The 19601-nt window shown below is 50.9% G+C and overlaps 1 protein-coding gene across 2 annotated transcripts in view; it reads right to left on the bottom strand.

Annotated features, from left to right (window-relative positions):
- The window catches only part of LMX1B (LIM homeobox transcription factor 1 beta), a 100203-nt gene extending 81316 nt beyond the window's left edge, over window positions 1-18887 (bottom strand). For both annotated transcript variants that reach the window (XM_086625198.1, XM_086625199.1), the window contains exons 1-2: window positions 18749-18887; window positions 18227-18413 (exon numbers count right to left, since the gene is read on the bottom strand). In XM_086625198.1, the coding sequence (XP_086481324.1) occupies window positions 18227-18413; window positions 18749-18887 (326 nt within the window). The remainder of the gene's footprint in view (window positions 1-18226; window positions 18414-18748) is intronic.
- Between the last annotated feature and the right edge of the window lie 714 nt (window positions 18888-19601).

Genomic DNA, 19601 nt, shown 5'->3' with positions numbered 1-19601 from the left:
TATAGTTTCTCATGTTAAATCTGAGAGGCTAAACTTTGAGGGACATACTCGCCCACCTGCTGCATGTGAATTAGTTCTAGCTGAAGAGAAGTCAATAAAAATCGAGAAAGAAGAATTTGCAGAGCTGGTTAAAGTAATAAGATTTGTTTCAGAGCATCTGATCTTTAGACTAACAGACTTCCAAACAGTTGGACAAGTAAATAAAGCACCGCAGGGAACCGCTAGTTGAAATAGGTTACCACAGGGACACGCACAAAGGAATTCCTACAACTAAGAAAGGGCCGGAGCTACGAAACTTACACCACCAGCGACCGGGATGAATTGCTGACTTCTGCGGCACTTAGGAGCGAATTCTATAGGTAACCACGCTTTGAGGAGGACACAAAACTCTGTCCTGAGCTTCAGGAAGGATTACACCCAATAACAATTACCACCGAGCAACAACAATATTTTGCATTTCACGTTGATCCCATGCTTCTGGCAAGAGAGCGTTTTTGAGTTCCACTTACTCCTTTTTCTGGATGGAAGGCTTGAAGCAGCTTAGTGACACGTTTCACTACGTGGTCTTATGTACACGACACAGAAGGCATTATTTCCTTGAAGGGCCTTACTTTCTTTAGAGAAATCAAAAGAAAATGCTGACAAGTTATCCTGTGAATCCTCCCGCCATCTCCCCAGGATTTTTCTGCACCACATGCACAGCTTCCCCTGGCTGGAAGCGGGACAGCGCAAGACAGGATCCGTGGAACCTGTGTCATAGCCCCAGCTCCCGGCAGCCGGAGCGGGGCTGGGCAGCGCCGCGGGCAGCAGCTCTGCTCCGACAGCAACGCGCAGACAGTGAACAAAGCAGGAGATGTCCCATGTCCGTCCAGTGACGAGGGGGTGGAGGTGACACTGTTGTAAGGTGCCATCTGATCAGGACTTCTTTTCTGTGCTTGACATGAATAAGGGGATTAGGATGGCAAGTTTCCGTGAGCTCACTCTATGGGACAAAAGGCCCTGAGGTTTAGTGTCACACTGCCTGATAAAAGTACAGGAGGCTGTCAATCAAGGGCTCCTAGGTACTTGTGTCGGTGACATAATCTTATTAGAAGATAAACCAGTGAAATCCTTTTCATGATGAAAAGTTACATTTAATTGCTCCCTTGCTTTTCTTCTCTTTCTCTTGTTCATTTGTCCATTTAACTTCCTTAATGTTAGCTATTACAAGAATATAACGGCACAGAGACGGAAGGCGTCTTGCCCTGTGGCCATGCTCACAACAACGCACGGCTCAGGATCCCGAAGGACAGCAGCGTCTGTGCAGAAACAGCATCAGTTGAGATCTTTTAAACAGAAGGTCAAAAGAGTTACTGAATTAATTAGCAGGAGTGCTCATGCACAAGGATAAAGTTAAATGTTGAGTCAGTTGCTTTCATACCAAAGTAGGCCAACAAAAAGACTAAAACATGGCAAAGCTCAGTCTCTGTGCAACAAAGGCAGACTTTGAACATCCTCTTACAGGAGCAAATCCATATCAGCCTTAGTGATGTGACTGTTTCAGCCAATTTCAGGTTGTCTCTTTTCGGTTTCACAAACAGGCAGCTGACGCCGACAGCGTGAATCACCGCACGCCGCCGGGAATCAATCAGGAGAAACTTCACCGGAGCCCGCAGGGGCGAGTCGGGGAGCGTCAGTGTCCACATCCCCTGCGCACCCACTGCAGCCCCCCGGGACCTGCGCTACGCCGTGGGCTCGGCCAGGAGCAGGATCCGGCCCGTGTCACACCAGCCAGGGTGACCGCAGGAGCCCCCGCAGCACGGAAGCTCTGCCATGCCCGAGAGGGCACACGTGAGGTCTGCACAGGACTCTCTTCTGGGGAGAGAGGAGAAGTGGGGGATACCCTGCCCCATCAGAAGACGCCAAACCCTGGTGCAGAGGATGCAGCCCCAAGGCTGCTATCCCTGGACACGCTGCAGCCGGACACCTGCACGGCTGCAGTGGCAGCAGCCCACACGCATGCGCCCGCCCCAGCCATGCTGAGCGCAGCCCTCGGGCAAACACAGGACTCAGTCCTCATCCATGGTCCCCCAACGTTCCCAAGACACCCCAGCCACCGCTCTGAGCCAAAAGAGGCTGTTGTACTCGCGGCTGGGAGACAGACGAGGAAGGGCGAGTCACCACCCGCGCAGGTGGCACGGCGCAGCATGCTGCGTGCGCTGCCCGCTGTCGCCTCATGCCTGCTCACTCCTCGCACATGCATGTCCGTGCACCGCACTGCCCCGTGCACCACAGTGCTCTGTGCACGCCTGCGGTGCGGCACCCAAAACACCATGGCCAGGCAAGAGAGGACGAGCTGCCCGCGCTGCCGCGACCGCCGGGCAGTCCCGCTCTCGGCACACCCGGGCGGCCGAAGGCGGCTCTGCCCGCAGCCGGGGCCGGGGGGTCAGCCGCCACCGAGCGGCAGCTGGACACTTGGTCCGGCTCCAGCTGCCCAGCAGTGCCAGGAGCGGCAGAACAGCAGGAAGCCACGCAAAGTTTTGCAGCTACTTTCCAAATATTTTCAGTTTGGGAAAGAGAGCTTGAATGTGATCGTGCTTTAACAGGACTGATCCTACAAAGACGGAATCGAAGGTCAAGAAGTTTGTCCTGCAAAAGCCCAAATGGACGCAAAGATCAGCCAAGCCTTTGCCAGTACAGAAGCGGATTGTTGCTCAGGTTACCGTGGCCCAGGTCGCCCCAGAAAACACCTCTGGGAAGTAAATGAGCATCCACCGTGCAGCTGTCTCCCCGGGGGCCCCGGTCCTTCACCCAGCTGCGCGTGTGACTCTGCCTGTGAACAGCTACTGAGAGCCTGAGCAAAATGAACCGCCTCACCAAAGTGCAGGGTCCCAGCCCAAGCTAGCAGCTATGCTTCTCAAAATAGGTATTTTTAAAGCATCATATAATTGTCACAATTAGTGAAGTACAAACATTGTCTCAGTAAATGACTAATGCCATTCAGTGTCACGGAGCGTCACTAAAACAAGTTTTACACAAAGTACCTGAGTGTGCGTATTATCCAAATAATTTAGCTCCACAAATGTGAAATGTTGAAAGAAAAAATGAATTCCATTCATTTTACACATACTGTTCCTTATTTTATCCAAGTGCCTGTCTGACTGAGAACAAACTACCACTTAAGGCTGAAACGCTTTGAGGAATTAAACGTGTAATTCTCTTCCATAACTCAGATGATGTTAAAGAAAGTCAGTCCTCTAGAGCTCTTCAAGAAAACCACATTTTCTTTTAAGGACTAACAAAAAAATTCTGACAAATGTCTTAATACTTCACTTTTTTAGTAAAAGTTTGCATGAAAAATCGTAAGAGAGAAGGATCGAGGGGTTGATGGCAGAACAAAAGCAGCTGAAAAATGTGATTTAACATTGGTTAAATCAGTGGTAGTTGGTGATTTAGTGAAAAGACAATTGTTACATTACCAGGCTGCTGATCACATGTCACTGGCATTCCACAAACGCTTTGCCAGTGGAAATCGAACTCCAGCTTTTGGGAAGGCAATTTCCAAACAGTGCAACATACTACAAATTAATTACCTGCCTGACTATTTTCTCTCAAAACAACAGTTTCTATACGATGCATATTTACAAAATCCTTCAGTACATTTTCAAATATTTAATTGCACATATTTCATACCTGCCAGTTCTGTGTCAGACTCGGGACACTCCAACGACTAAACCAAGAAAGCCTGTCAAAAATACTTGCATACAGGTTATTTGCTACGCACTCACACTTCTCTCGTGTTTTTTCTGAAACCAACACGAGATGTGGAACGAGACCAGCCCCCAGCCCAGCTCTGCCAGGTCGCTGTCCTGGTCACCTCCATCTGAAACGCTGCACGGCAGAGACGAACCAACACCACCAGCCTCCTACAAATGAACGTTTAAAGGCTTTCAAAGCAGCGATGAGGAAAGAACAATGGGTGAGCTAAGCACAGAAATTTATTTTTACTGATCGAACTTGAGCAAATTCGAGAAACCATTAGGAAGTGCTGTCAACTCAAGCTTGAAATCTAAGAAAGTAGCCATTCAAAGCACAGTAGGCCCTTATAAACAGTTAATCCACGCAGCTGCAGTAGTTAAAGCAAACACACCACCCTTCACTGCGCCATCAATTACACCTTCCCAGAAAAAATTACACAAACTTTGTAGGATTTTTCAGAGAGAAGATGGATTCTTTTGGAGACTTGAGGTCAAGACTGGGCTGTTTAAAGTATATTATTAACAAATAAACATTTATTGCAAAAAAACCCTATAGGCCTTTGGGGAGGAAAATTGTGTTATTTTTGGCATCAAATGACACAAGCCATTTATGACATGAATGGCTATCACCAACAGACTGATGAAATGGCAAATGTCTCCCACTTAACTTCCCCTGGCTTCCTGAATAAACTTTTTCAAACACTTTTTGACTTCTGAAATGGCAATAAACTCCATGTAATTTTGGTTTTCTCTCTGTTCTAGCTATTTCAAGATCCGTAGCTGGAAAGGGTTGAAGGTACTTCCAGATGGAAGCTGAAGACTCCCCAAAGACTGGTAAGGCGATGAAAATCACATTGTTAGGATCCGGGGCTCTGCACTGCCCTTGTTTGTATGTACGCTTGCTTGAGTGACAACTTGCAATTGGCTTTCAGATGGCTGGGTGAAAAAGCTGAGGTTTAATTGTGGCATCCAACAAATTGAATGTTACAGCTCTTGTCATTGAACGTATCCGCTAAGCGCTCAGACAAACCCCTGCCAAAATATGAGCTGAATTTTTAAGTAAGAAAAAAGCCACAAATGGAACAGGCTTCAATTATGCCAGACAACCAGCATGCATGGGACACGCATGAAATGAAGACAGCTTGCTTGCCTTGGGCTTCTTTTCCAACCTTTCTGTAAGACACAGACCAGCACAGCGAGCTCTGCTCCCACCCAGCGCTCAGTCCTGTCGCCCTGGACCAGCAGCGGAGCACGGTCACTCGTGGGACCATGGACCACCCTGCTCCGGCCGCTGCCGCGAGGGATGCTGCAGGCAGGCAGCCGCAGGGAGCGGGCACCACCGGAGCGCCGGTGCTGCTGTGCCGAGTCCTCCCGTCTCCTCCGCGGGGATCAGCGGCCGGATGGGGAGGATGCCATGCTGGGCAAGGCTGCTCTCCCTGTAATTGCCCTGGAACCTCTGGGGATTCTCCCACATAAAATTAATGCAGGCGCCATCAAGGCTAATTTATTCCACACCCACAAAACCATGCTGGGGAACTGGCCTGGGCACGGGTAGTGAGGCCGAGGCAGCACGACTCTAAGGACCAAGCTGGCAGGAGCTACACCCTCCCGAGCACTGCCTGCTCCCCCCACCTCGAGACACCCGCCCAGGAGTTCAGGGACCCCACAAAGCCCCCACGTGCCCCCGCAGCCCCGGCGCAGGACACGACAGAAAGCTGCTGCCAAAATACAAACTCTGCCTCCTCCGTGCAACGTTGTCCCGTGGCAGCTCCTGCCAGGGCTGCGACCGCCGGGAGCAACCAGGGCGCAGGAGCAGCAGCGGGGGATCCCCCCAGTGGGATTTCGCCTGTTCCTCCATTAACAAAGTAGCTGTGGGTTGTAACGCTTTCTACTCTCATCAGCCGAATCACTTGTTTGTTGCAGCTCCAACCGCGGAGCCTGGCATGTTCAAACCAACGATACCAGCTAGAGATAGTATCGCTGCAACATTTCACATGCCATTTATTCCCTCAAATAGTTTTACTCCGTTTGTACTTTTGCAACATTTCATAAGTTGCTCTTCACCGTAACTTGTTTTTTGTTCTACAAGTGCTCCCATCGGTGTGTCCCATCTGTGAAAACCAGCGCGGTGCTTTTCTTCTCACGCACAGACGAGCCAAAGGGCACACGCCGGACGTTGCAGTAACTGCTGCAAGCACCGGCGCTCGTGCAAACGCTGCAGAAAGCACGAACAGCACACGGCCACAGCAGTGCTACTGTCACCGGTTCACGACTCGCAAAGGGAAACGTGCCGGCAGCTTCCTTGCAGCTTGGCAAAACGCCGGTGAATGAAGTAAATAATTCCTCGTACGTGTGTGTAAATAAATAAAAGTGAGAAAGTATCCAGATATTGCAAAGCTTCAGCATGTTTAGCCCACAAGACCGAATCCTTAGAAGAGCAGCATCGCCCCCGCGCAAAGCGATGCCCAGAACGCGGGAGCTCTTCCTCCCCAGACCTCAGGGAGAACCAGGCAGTGAAAATCCAGGGGGCCGGGGTTGCAGGTGCTGCCTGCCCCAGCCCCGGGTGGGCAGAGGCACCGGCCCCACAGCAAGGCTTCCCAGCCAGCTCTCAGCACCGGTGGGCGACGGCATCGGAGCCCACGCTAGTCGGCTGTGCACCTCCAACCGCAGGCCAGACCCTCACCTGCGGGCACGGCGCAGGATCTGCCCAACGCCGGGCAGCACAACGCAAGCCTCCAGCAGACCCCTGCCTGCCCGCAGCGACGGCGGAGCGGGTGCTGCCACCCACGCTGCCGCCCTCTCCCTTCTGCACGGGGAGAGCTGGAGAAGGGCACGATGGCAGCGGCAGAGCTCAGAGCCACCACCTCACCACGCGGGGCTGGGCCGGGGCAGACAGACGGGCTGCACAGGACGTTGAGCCCGAGCTGGCCGGGTGCACGCAGGGTCACGCCATCCTCTCGCGGCAGCGTGTGCCAAGGATGTCTGACCACAGCCGCCGCTGAGCGCCCGCAGTGGGGGACGGTACCGGCTCCCTGCTGCCCACCGCAGCGGGGCCGGCACCTCACTGCAGGGCTGACGGCGACCCCGGAGCCTTGGCACTTCTCCCTTCCCAGGTGCAACTGCAAATTCTACTGGCAGGAGAGCTCGAAGGGCTTTCTCTGTACGGCTTCGGTCCCATGAAATTCTCCGAGCCTTCTTCATCACCTCTGTCTGTTACAAATGTAGAGATGCTGAGTCTGTGACTGTTTGCATGTAATAAAAACCAGACTGACGTGTAATAAAATTAAAAGCAATAGAATCACTTCAGAAAAACATTTTGGTTTGAAATTTCAAGAGAGCTGCACACAACATGCAAAACTCATTCACTGGGGCCCAGGACGGACTGGCTCTGCCTCGACCTCTGCAGAGAGACAGGTCTTGCTCACTCTTTCTCTCTCTCTCTTCCCTCTTCCTTTCTCACTCTGGACTCTAATTATTAATGATGAGAAGGTGACTGGGAAGCACTCGAAATACAGTGTTCGCATTTCCCCAGTGCAGTCATAAGGCGAGTGTCTTGCAGAGGACCACAGAGCCACCAGCAGAGTGAGGAGCACACACTTGGCTCCGTCAGAACGCTTAATGACAGAGAAGTATTTCTAGATCCTCACTGCTGGTACTAACGTTCATAGAGGGCCCCACCACACCTTCCCCTCATCAACTCTAGCGCGAGTGGGAGCTGACCCACAGGGTTACGCTCCATACGTGAAGCTTTTCTTGTCATCAGATGAAGCCCAAGTCAAGCTCCAACTGAGATGACAACTCACGATGTTAAACTGTGACTTCTATTTCGGGTGGTTTTCACCTATGAATAGCCCCATCCCCAGGAACTTCAGCGAGTGGCTCCATCGAGTTCTCTCTAGACACTTGCTGTCAGGTAAGTAAACTGACCTCGCATGACACTGCAAGCCACAGCACGCCAGGGCAACTGGCTCCTATGGCATTACTCATGGGAGCCCTGGGAGCCGGGATTTGCCGGCTCAGGCCCCCGACGAGGCCCGTGACCTGGCAGCGTCAGCCCCTCCGCGCAGGGAGTGTTCCCGGCGCTGGTGACTGCTGCAGGAGGAATGTGCTGCCAACCTCTGCGAGCGCTCGCAGCCCGCTGCGCGCACCGGTAATCTGAAGATTGCTCTCTAAAATTATAACAGATAGGTACTGACTCAAGCCTGCAAGTACATACAAACCTCCACGGAGTGGATACTCAGTCTGCAAACCACAATTATTAATAGCGGGAGGGAGGAGGAGGAGGAGGAGGAGGAGGAGGGAGGATCAGCTCTTTCTCTCTTGAACGTCAGGAACGCAGACCTCTTGATGCCCAGGCAGACCCACCTGAACAGGCAACCCGCGCGATCCCATCCCATGCACGTGGGGAACCCTGGCTCACCCGCCAGCTTCTGTGCACCCACCGCAGCCCGGAGCAGACAGCCGGCGGCTTTTGACCCGGGTGAGCTCACCAGCAGCTCCCGCACAGCTCCAGTATCCAGAAGACGTCACTCAACTGGCAGGGAGGATGGACCAGGTAACCCAGATCCCCCGCTGCTGGAAAAAGTAACCGAGGTGGAAGCAGGGCCGTGTGCCCGGCCAGCTCCAGCTCGTCCGTGCTGCTGCAGTGGGATCCTGGGAGCTCCCTGCTGCTCACCACCTTCCCACAGCTCCTGCCGTGCCAGGTCCCCCTCCTGTGGCTCCTGACTATCTGAAAAGCCAGTGACAAGCCTGACGGCGCTGGGCAGGTTGGTCTGTGCCCGGCCAAGATGTGCCACAGAACCGAGGGCACAGCACACCACAGCCACCAGCTGAAGAGCTGCTGCACTGGAGATGGCTTAGCACAGATCATCAGCTACAGAGGAATGTCTGCAGAAGATCCTGAATATTTATGAATAGTGCTGGGGCTACCAGACTGTCACGTACAGCTGGACCTGATTGTACCAAAGCTTTCCCCTAACCAAAGGCAGCTTGCCTCTTCCACGGTCAGTTCGGTGTGTTGGTTTGCATTTTTCATCTTAGTTTCATGATTTCCTAGAGTGCTTTATTGTAATTTGCTAATAAACCTCTTTGTACGATACAGAATTAAACACTTGTCTCATTTCACATGCATTATCAAAAGAAACCTCAGCAAGTGCACATGCATCCCACCCCTGCCATAAAACCGGATTAAAGTCGTGACATAAGAGAAAAAATGAGAAACCAGAGAAGCTGCTTCCATTAGGAAACTGCAAGAACAGCTCTGTCAGGTGACAGGAAAACGCTAGCTGTAGGCAAGCTGATTATGTCAAAGGATAGGATCCCACAGGTTGAAAACAACTCTTCTGTGGAGTGGATGTTAATGAGAACTGTAACCTTCCTCACTAATGAGTTTTGGCAGGTACCACGCTGCAGCCTGAGGGTCCAGCCCCGCGGAGCTGCCAGTGACCCCAGCTCCAGCTGCCGCAGGCAGCGGTGCCCGGCGCTCTGCCGAGCCCCACCTCCAGAGAGCAAACGCTGTCCCAGTCACACCGTCCACATCCACGTCCTCTAAGAAATGCGCTTTCTCACGAACACACGAGGAATGCACCCGGCTCAATTTGTGAGGAGAAACTACTGGGAGAAGCAATGATGCTCCTATGGGTCTGGGAGAACAACGAGCAACCACTGGCTGTAATCAGAAATGCTTTAAAACAATATTAATAATTTCTTCTTCACATTCAGATTTGCTTGCTTCCTACCATAATAATAACCTGTAATAATAGTAAAAACTGCGAAAAAATATTATTGATGCAGACTACTACTGTTTTTTCGGTTTTGTCATTTTGTTGGTTTTGTAATCAGTGAATGGTGATTCAGGCTACGCAAAGGAACAAACACATGAAAGTAAACTTCCTAACAGCTACCAGGAGGATTTGGTCCTCAGCATGTGCACATAAATTCCATTAGCTCTTACTGGGAGAGTGCACATGCACTCTTGTACATTATAAATAATACACTGATTGCAGTAAAATCAAGAGCCAAATTCTATCCTTTGATGAGCAAGGATGGCTCTCATTGAAGTCAATAGGAATTGCATGTTCACAAGTTCATGTCAACATTTGCAAAGAAAGATTTTGTGCATATTAAAAAAAATAATTATGTTTTGGAAGCAAAGCAAATGACCTCCACGATGAGTGTTCTCTGTAAACGTATTGGCTTCTTACAGGAGCATCAGAGTATAAACACTTGTGAAGTTCCCAAGAAATACGTTATTCCTTGTTTATGTTGATATCAAGGGCATTTAATCCATCCGTGCCGTAGCAGTTCTGCCATATCTAGAAAGAAGGTCACTGTGAAATTTCGAATCCAACAAAATAACAAACTGGAATAAATCGTATTCACGATTCCCTTACTGTAACACAGTCTCGCAAACGTCTCCTCGTTCGGCTGCCCACGGGCAAATGGTTCCTGAAAGGTGAGTAGAACACCCCAGTTGTGTACGAGCGTCGCGATGAGAAGCGCACAGGCGGGCTTCGCCGGGCTGCTCAACTCCCATCCCAGGACCAACGAGCTGGTGTAACAGACCCTGGGTTCCCCTGGGAACACTGATCTGAATGTTTTATTTTCTTGAGACAGTGGATACTTCATGTTGCATACAAGATACTTCATTTTAAGGGTTTGCTTCTACACAATCTGCATTAAAATTGCATAATATGCCACACATGGTGCTTTCTACTTCTAAGGTACATTTAGCATCCAATAAAGGGCAATGGCAACACATTTATTCTGTGTATGTGTCGGTCACATAAAAGGAGAAAACATTTGTTATCAGTAATTTGTTCGGGAACAACCAGAGCCTATTTTGCAAAGTACTGTTTTGAGAACATCTTGCTCAGGTCCAGGGAACAGACGTCCCCGTCCACTCCTCGCATCCCTCCCACAGCCACCACGTGCCCTCGGTTTTCACAGCCCTGCTGATGCCAGGGGCCAGCTCTGGTCGGCGACTGCGTTACTCATCGCCGTTGGACAAGTTTGTCACGATACGTTCAAAGCAATCGCGGACATACCAAAAAGTAAATCAAAAGTAAGACAACACTTCATTTGAGGAATGTCAGCCCAGCCAAAGCAAGTCCAGGAACTTAAAGTAAATGTAAGGTTAGTAATAATAAAAAAAAAAGTCAAAGATCTGCCTCAATTTTACATTGAATGTAAAAAGGCATCTAGAAACAGTAAACAATTTGCCTGAACAAAGTATGCAAGATTTAGATCTATACTAGCATGCACGTTAAACACACCAAAGAGCATTACATTTAAAACCAAAAGTCAGCTCATTTTACCTTACAAGTATTGTCATTTTTTTCTCTCTTGTGGTCTCTATTCTCAAACTCAGAAGTCTAGCTTTACTTTCAACATTTACTTTAAATTAGATATGAAGTTTTTCACATTTTCTTTTTACTTAGTTACTAATAGAGAAAAGGGGTGTCTCCTTCCCTAAATATTACCACTGCTGTTAAAGCTCCCACTGCTGCAAAATAAGCTTATCTCTCTGTTATGTTTTTTAAAATATCTTAATTCAGAAAACACCTTTGCTTTCTAAAAAATAAAACCCTAATATTTTTTATCAAGCAAAAATCAGTTTTAATTCATAGCTTTAGATGTAGCGTACTGCAATTACACAGCCCGCGAGGTGTATATTCGATAATCATTCTCTGCCCACTTGATATATTTATTCCAATTCACTTAAAGAAAGGAAATTTCTGTTCTTAACTGCACCCATCTAAATCCAAAGTAACTCCTGTAATTTCATTATTTGGCTGCTAGAGACTCAGCTGTCAAGGTTTACATCACAATGTTACTTATAACTAACTGTATTCTTTGTTTCATAACAAATGTGAAGCTTTTATATTTTGTAAGGAACAAGAAACTGTCATTTCATTATGAGTCAATCTTTGCCTCGTGAGTAATGCAATCATCCCCAAAACATGCCAAAAAAACCTTCCTGCCACACTAAACCATCCAAGAGCAATACCCAGTTTGTTTACCTTTACTGGAGATTACTGCACAATTCACTTCACAGTTTTATTTATTTGCTTGCTTGCTTTCTTACCTCACTTGAGCAATAACATGACATACCATGCGAGCAAAAAAAAACGTAGGCAAAAAGAAGCATTTATCCCTGTTTTTTCTGCAAGTATGTTGTTTGCCATAGTACACCCTTTCTAGAGGATACTGTAACGGTCTTTTTCCACCTCGCTGGGGTTTAAAGTTTACAGCCTTTTTGCGAATCTGCATTTTATGCAACTCGTGACATGCTCCAAGCCAGCCCATGGTAGAAAACTCCCTTTCTAATATTATCACAAAACATTACTGTTATATTTACACACCACATTCTTCCAAGACTGCCGCAAGAACCGAACAGCACAAGGAGTATTGTGCAAAACAACCAGACAGAAAACGCACTTGCCTGCTCTGAGACTGGCATCGATAAGAAAAATGAGGTATTTTACTAATCTCTCTCTTTCTCCCCAAACTACCCTACTGAGCACGTCAGCAGATGTCCGTGGGCTTCTCTGCGTAGGTGTGCCGGGGCGGGAGGTGTCCGTGCGCGCGTCCCTGCGCCCCAGCACACGCGCCCCAAGGCTGCTCCGCGGCGCGGGCGGCCGGCGCGGTGGCCACGGCATCCAGGGAGGGCCCCGGCGCTCTGCTCGTGCACGGAAAACTCCCACTGACCTGCACACCGAGTGCGTAGGGAGCTCAAACTCTCCTCGAACAATTCACTATATCCGCTGTACTCTTCATTCCAGGAGAAGGAGATACTGAAAAAAATTAAATCAACTCCTGCTACAACAAGAAGTAGCAGATTTACTATAAATTTGAATTTCGTCTGGAATGAAAAATAAAAATCACTGCTGCCTTATGAAAAGCACACTCCTTTCTCTCCTGAATATTTCTTCCCAAGTATCTGACTAAAGCAGCCACTATTTGTTACTAAATATGCACCCACCTTCCAAGTTCACCAGAGTAGAAAGCGTTTTAAGACGTACCATGCTTTATAGGTTGCTCCGCAACGGAGGCAAGCAAGAGAGGTATATATTTACAGTTGAAATATGCTAATCACGTAATTAGTCTAAGAAGAGATGTTATAATCCAGCTACTTTATCACGATGTATTATTGATAGTTGGAAAGGTGTGATGTATGCCTTTGAACGAGTTCAAAAGTTTAGGCCAAAAAAGAAAGACGTGATTTTTAAACAGAATACAAAATGTTCCCATTTGTTACATATTTCAGGGAAGAAATTTTCACAGTGTATTTCGTATTTATTGATTATTTTTTCTCAGGTCAGCAGTTAAGCATTATAAATTATCCTCTTCCCAATCTAACTGCACATTGCCTGCGTTGCAGAAAGATCCTCCCTATCATTTTTCTACCACGGATTAGTGCAAATTACCGATTACCGTTGCAATTATTGTGCCCAATAAAGTTACCATGACTGTAGCAGGAAACCAAAATGTCCCCCCAAATTCTCAAAACACGTTCCACTCCAGATCGCCGCCAGCATCTGCTCAGCCTAACTCCTGCCCAGCTCCAGGCTGGTGGCCGGCCCTGCCGGCCCACTGCCGTTCCCGTTCCCACTCCCATTCCCATTCCAACGCCCGTGCCGCTATCTGCCCCGCAGCCTCCCTGCGTGCTGCAGAGATGAATTCCTGCTGACACAGGGGGGACCTGCGGGGGCCCTGCCCGATCGCGGCCGCTCTCCTGACGTCATCGGCAGAAATAACAGCTACGTTTCCTCAGCACTCCCGCTTTTGGAATTGTTTGGAGGTGCTACGAACGCCCGCTCGCGCAGAGGATTTTTAATCAGGCTGATGTGTCTGACAGTGCAGGGCTGGCTGGAACGGCAGTGAAAATGCCAGAGCACTTCAGTGACTTTTAAAAGCATTTTTAGTGGATGACATAACTTTAATCATTACTCCATGTCCTGGGCATGTGCTTCGGCTACTCCTCATCCCCAAGTCTCAATCGGTTTTTATGCCATTTCCTAAGGACACAGGCACAAGGACTCGTGCCAGTCTCACACACGAGGCGAAGGAAGCGGAGGGGGCCACGGCTGCTCTGTGCAATTTTGCCGAGTTCGGATGATGAACGATTGCACTAATGAGTGTAACGACATGCCTGGTGCTCCTCAGTTAAAAAAAAAAAAAAACCCACAACAACAAACCCCCTAAAAAAAGTAAAACTGAAAACAAATAAAATCTTTGTGTTAGCAAACAGTTATTACCCATTCCGCATGTAGCAGAACCCGGGAGCTCCAGTCCCCTCCTGCACCAGGGATCCTGCCTACATTCCACAGCCTGCGCTCAGGGCAGACACGCACTCGCTCCCTCTGCAAGAAAAATAGCGCTCGCAAACATGAGAGACGTTCACTAAAAGGAAGCTTTTGTCTCATTTCGAATGTAAAACGCAACCGAACTGGGAAACATCAGCCTCAGTATTATACTCATGTGAAAGAATTTCCAAAATCCGGAGAGGGTAACGTTTCCCTACAGCAACGAGGCTTCGCAGCATTTTCTTTCCTTCCTGCGAGGTACATGCTGCTCCGTGCTGATTGAACATAAAAAATAAGCCCAGGCACTAACAAGAAAGGACTCAAAGATGAAGAACAGTATAAAGACATACCAGAAATACACGGTAAGTCTTTTTTTAATAGCATCCAATCGAGATGCTAAAACAATGCCTGACGTATCTTGGAGAATCTAACAAAAATCTAAATTTTTCTCTTTCGCATCCTAAGCAAAATTTATAATATCTTAATCAAAAATTATGAAATAGCAACTGTGATTGTTTGCTATCCTATCCCTTGAATAAATGACCCCTTTCACAGCCTTTATTTTCAAAGCTAGAATAGGGATATGGATCTTTCTAGAAATTACATGCATGTATTACATATGAAATATGCAACCTGAAACATAGCATATATTTTTTTAATATCAGCAATAACTAGGGCAAATCGTTACGCAACACTGAGTAGTGAGATAAAAACAAACCAGAAAAGCACAATCACAAAAAAAAAGAGAAAATATACAAATGGGAAAGAAATGTAATATTCATAATTATTAATGTTTTATAACAGGAAGCACTGTTATGAGTGGTACAACAAATAAATTCATTTAAGCAAAGAATTGAAGTTTAACTACCGCAAACCCCCTATTTTTGATAAACGTTCATTCTGAAGGTTTCAGTTTGTCAGAAAGAAAACTTCTTTTAAAGAAAAAAAGTGAAAGTTTCCAAATGTGCAACAATCCTGCAATTTGGCAAAGCCCTCATTAAAATCAAAGAGATTCTGTTTGACTTGGGCTTGTGAGAGTCAGCCTCCTTGCTGCCATTGTACTGCTCTTATTTTTTCCCCTCAAAAACCTTGCAATCAAATGTACCTGTGACTCTCAAAATCTTAAATTTTAGCAAAACAAGTACTTTGCATTAAATCAAAAGATAAGATATACGCGTGCAAAAATTTGTTGAATCTCTTGTATAAAAAGAATCTAAAATACAGGCATAGCTTAGATGCTGGTCCCACTGATGTACCAATGATATTTTTGTGATAAATTGCACTTATCAGGCACCTCTGACTACTTCAAACTGTGCTTGGGCCACTAATCCATCTCCCCCAGGATTTATTCTAACATTCCAAGCACAAGGATAGCTTCAAACAGCCAACATTTTTATTAAAAAAAAATAGAAAAATGTTTTCACCCTTCCCCCTAATGTGAAATGCCCTCATCCAAGGACGGGCAGTAATCATTCCTGACCCAGTGAAAGGTTTAAGGTCTGATATCTGACCCATCAGAAGCTTGCTTTCATTAGAAAGACGAGACACTAGTTTTCCAAAGATATACACACAGCATTCGATTATAGTCCTGGGAGTTCTGGAGAAATCTGACCTTTAAATTACATTACTATGTACAGAAAAATCTATTTAAAGCAAATTTCAGTAACTAAGATATTTAAGTAATCTTTATTCTCCCTCTATTTTTTTTTCCCCAGAGATCTGTAAATAGGACTCAGGATAACAAAAGGCATCTGATTTTACTGACACTGGTCTTCCTCTGTACTGGTACGGTTCCACCTCACTCCTCCAAAGCTCGCTCACTTAGCACACAGGCATTTACATCCCAGTACATTAAGCACAGGACGATGGCTGTACCAGCACGCTGGAGATGACTTGCACAACTTGCTCATGGCTTCACTCCTCCCTCCACACTCTCACTGATAAAACAGATCATCTGCATCGCACAGCCCATGAAAACTGTTTGCATCTATGAACAGCTATTTTTATACTTCAGCTATCGTAAAAGAACATTTCTCCGAGCCTGAACGGCAGCAGACAGGGTAAGCACACAAACAAGGTCAGCGTAGTTTCACATGTTTTGCTCTTTTGGGCTAATAAAATTTCAGAGAAAACAAATTTTGATTTACCGTGTCTCCCCTCCCCTTTCCACGAGCTGCTGCCGCTGTCAGTCCTTAGGGGCACACACAGCAGGTTACCATGTAATGTCACACTAGGTGCTGGGATTCAACAAAGGCCAACATGTTGATATCTTTTTATTGCTCGTCAGCCTGGTTACCCCACTTCCCCCCTTATACAACTGGACACCTTTGATAACACGAAAAGTTCTGAAGCGGTGACGTTTCTATTTTTAGTCAGAAAAGTATTTTTGTTTTTACAAAGCAATAGTCTACGATCTTGCTTTTTAAGTCACGGAGCATAATTCTCTATTTTACAGAAACCGAAGACAGGACTTAGAGGGTACATTTGTTCGCAATTAATGTATATATTTACATTGCCAAATAATGCTTTTTTAAGTAGCCTAAAGACTATTCTAAATTCTTTCCTAATTAACAAAAACATCTAAGGTAGTACTACCTTCAGAGGCAGAAGTTTCATTGATCTACGACTATAGCTACCATGAGGTGTTTTATTTTGTGTAGAAAACGAAGTCCATGGATCTGCTCCCCGCACAGGGGTATGAGAAAAGACAGACACTGCTGAAGCCCCGCGAGGGCAGGATCGCAGTGGCCCAGTGGAGGCAAGCGCCGGGTTGTTTCATGTGAAGCGCCCGGGCCCGTGGAAGACTCTTTGGTAGCGTGCTGGTGAGGGCTGCAGGATGAAATAACACGTTTTGTTGTAATTCCTAAACAGGGGGACATTTATCTGGGCCATTTATACAAGAGTTATAACCCTAACAATATTTATACTCAGCATGTCATGTTAGCATTTACTACCAGTTTCCATGGAGATGGATTTTCATGCTGTAGCTATGAAATGCACATTGTTGCCACTAAGCCACTTCAGGCCTTTCTGGAAGCCTGCTGAATGCCTGACAAAAGTTGATGCAAACCAATAGTTGTTGTTCTTTGTTTGTTGCCAGACTTCTAGCAGAGCCATATTATGTCCTAGTGATTGAAGTGCCCATGTTCGCCCCCCTCCCGGCACAAAAAGGATCCTCAATTTCGGTGACAAGCATGAAGTGGGCTTCTGCAGGGGAGGACAAACACGGCGCGGGGCAGGGGTTCTGTCTCCGCGCAGGGACGCGGCGCGGCGGGGGGCCGCTCCCGACAAAGCCTGACATTTGGGGATAAAGCCTAAATGAAATAAAGCGCGGGCAGCGCCCGGGCCGGGAGGGACGGAGCCAGCGCCGGGCTCCTCCTGCCGCGGCCGGCCGCGGAGGCACGGCCGGCGCCAGTCCCTGCGGCTGGGCCCCGCGGGCATCGCCGCGGCCGCCCGCGCACCCTCCGCGCCCGACGGCGGCTCGGCGGCGGCTCCGCGCCCGGCCTCGCTGCGCCGGGCTGGCCCGCGGGAGCGCACCGACGGCCCCGCCGAGCCCCGCTCGGGCGCCCCGGACCCGCCGCCGGGCAGCCCGCTCCGCGGGCGGGTCAGCGCCCAGGCGCGGCCGGGGCTGGCGGCGGGGGCCGCTCCCCGCGGCTCTCGGCGCGGCTCCGGGCGGCAGCGGGACGGAGCTCGCCAGGGGCAGAAGGGCCTCGCGGAGAAGCTCCGAGCGCGGCGCTGCCCGGGCAGCGACAGCCGCGGCGGGCCGTTCCGGGCCGAGCGGGGCAGAGCCGGGCCGGGCCGGGCCGAGCCGAAACGGGCCGCCCCGTCGCCGCCCCGCTCCGCCGCCGCCGCAGGGTCCCGGACCGCGGCAGGTCCGAGCGCTACGGATCCCGGGGACGGGGGGCAGCTCCCCGCTTGGGACGGGCGCCGTGGCTCAAAGTTTCTCCGGTCCCGCCCGCTGCCGCCCGTCTCCAGCCCGCCGCGCCGCCCGGCGCCGGGGTCTCCGCTCGCCGGGGCCGTCCCTCGCGCAGCCGCGGGCCCCGGCGCGGCTCTTCCCCGTTCCGCCAGGCTCGGGGCGGCGGCTCGCTCGGAAACACGCTCCGAGCCCGCAGCGCGCCGCCGGGCCGGGCCAGGACTCCCCCGCCGGCGGCGGCACCGCGCCGGGCCCCGCCGCGCTCTTACTGTTGGTAGTCCTGCTTGCAGTAGAGCTTTCGGTCCCGGAAGTAGCAGCTGGTGGTGAGCGCTTGCTGACACGCCGCGCACTGCAGGCACTCCTCGTGCCAGGAGGACTCGTTCACCCGCATCAGAAACCGGTCCGAGATGGGCCGCTGGCAGCCCTCGCAGACGGCCTGGTGCTGGCAGTCCGACCCTGCGAACGGCAGACAGCGGCGTGAAGCGCCTGCCCCGGCCCCGCTCCCGGCCCCGCTCCCCCGACCCCACCCGACCCCGGCCCCGCTCCCCCGACCCCGGGGCAGCCGGCGGGCAGCGCAGCCCGGCCGGCCCCGCAGCTCGGCGACATCGAGCTTGACGGTCGCCCCCGAGCCCGCGCCCCGCAAACGTCGGTGAGAAAGTCCCGCGCCCGCCGGCAGCCCGGGGCGAGGCGGCCGCGGCAGCCCGGCCGGGCCCCGCCGGAGCGCAGCCCCGGGCACCGAGCGGAGCACGGGGCCGGCTTTTGGCGCAGCCGAGAAGCGAGCGGCAACTCACCCAGCAGCACTCCTAACGTGGCCGGACCCGAGCGCAGAGGGTGGTCTTCCATTTTAATACCGTCCAGCATCTTTGAGCAGTCCGACTGGCCCCGCGTAAAGCACCTTTCCAAGGACTCGGGACCTGTTGCGATATCCATGGGGCGGGCGACGGCGCTGCCCGGCGCTCCGGGGCGGCGGGGGAGAGGCGCAGTGCCGGGCGGCGGGGCCGGCTCAGCCCCGCGTCTGGCCGAGCTCGGGGACACTCTGCGGCCGGGAGGAGGGAGTCGCTTTTATTTTTATCTGGGAGACATGAGGAGCGTTTCCTGCCCGGACTTCCAGAGACGGGGGGCAGAGGAAGGAGCCGGCTCCGCTGCCCATGGGGGCAGCCCGCGCTACACGGGCGCGCACATGCCGCGCACACCGGCGCAGGGCAGCCGCGGTGTCACCTGCTCGCCGGCAGCGCCGGAGCCCCACGCCCTCCGCGGAGGGCCCTCCCGGGGCCGGGCCGGGCGGAGCGGCGCGGCGGGGCCGGGCGGGGCGGCGGGGCTTCCCCGGCGCTCCGCAGCCCATGTGCCATGCGGCGTCCCGAGGAGCCGCGCCGTTTAGAGCAGGGGCCGCGGCGGAGGAACACACCCCCCGGCGCCTCACCCCTCCTCAAACTTGCTGACATTTGAACTCCATTGGTGCGCGCTGTATCGCTGCGCCGCGGTGATCCGTCTCCTCGACGTCAAATAGTGCCCTGGCCCCGCCGGGCCCCCGCGGCCCCCGAAGCGCGGTGGCGCCCGGGGCGCGGGGCGGGCGAGCTCCGCGCACCCCGGGGCGGCCGGCGCGGCCGAGCGGCAAAGCAGGCGCGGGCCGGGGCCGGGGCCGGG

This window comes from Tauraco erythrolophus, chromosome 22 (assembly GCF_009769465.1).
Source record: "Tauraco erythrolophus isolate bTauEry1 chromosome 22, bTauEry1.pri, whole genome shotgun sequence".
Taxonomy (NCBI): Eukaryota; Metazoa; Chordata; class Aves; order Musophagiformes; family Musophagidae; genus Tauraco; species Tauraco erythrolophus.
Note: the sequence above shows the minus strand (reverse complement) of the source record. Positions and strands in the feature narration are given on the sequence as shown.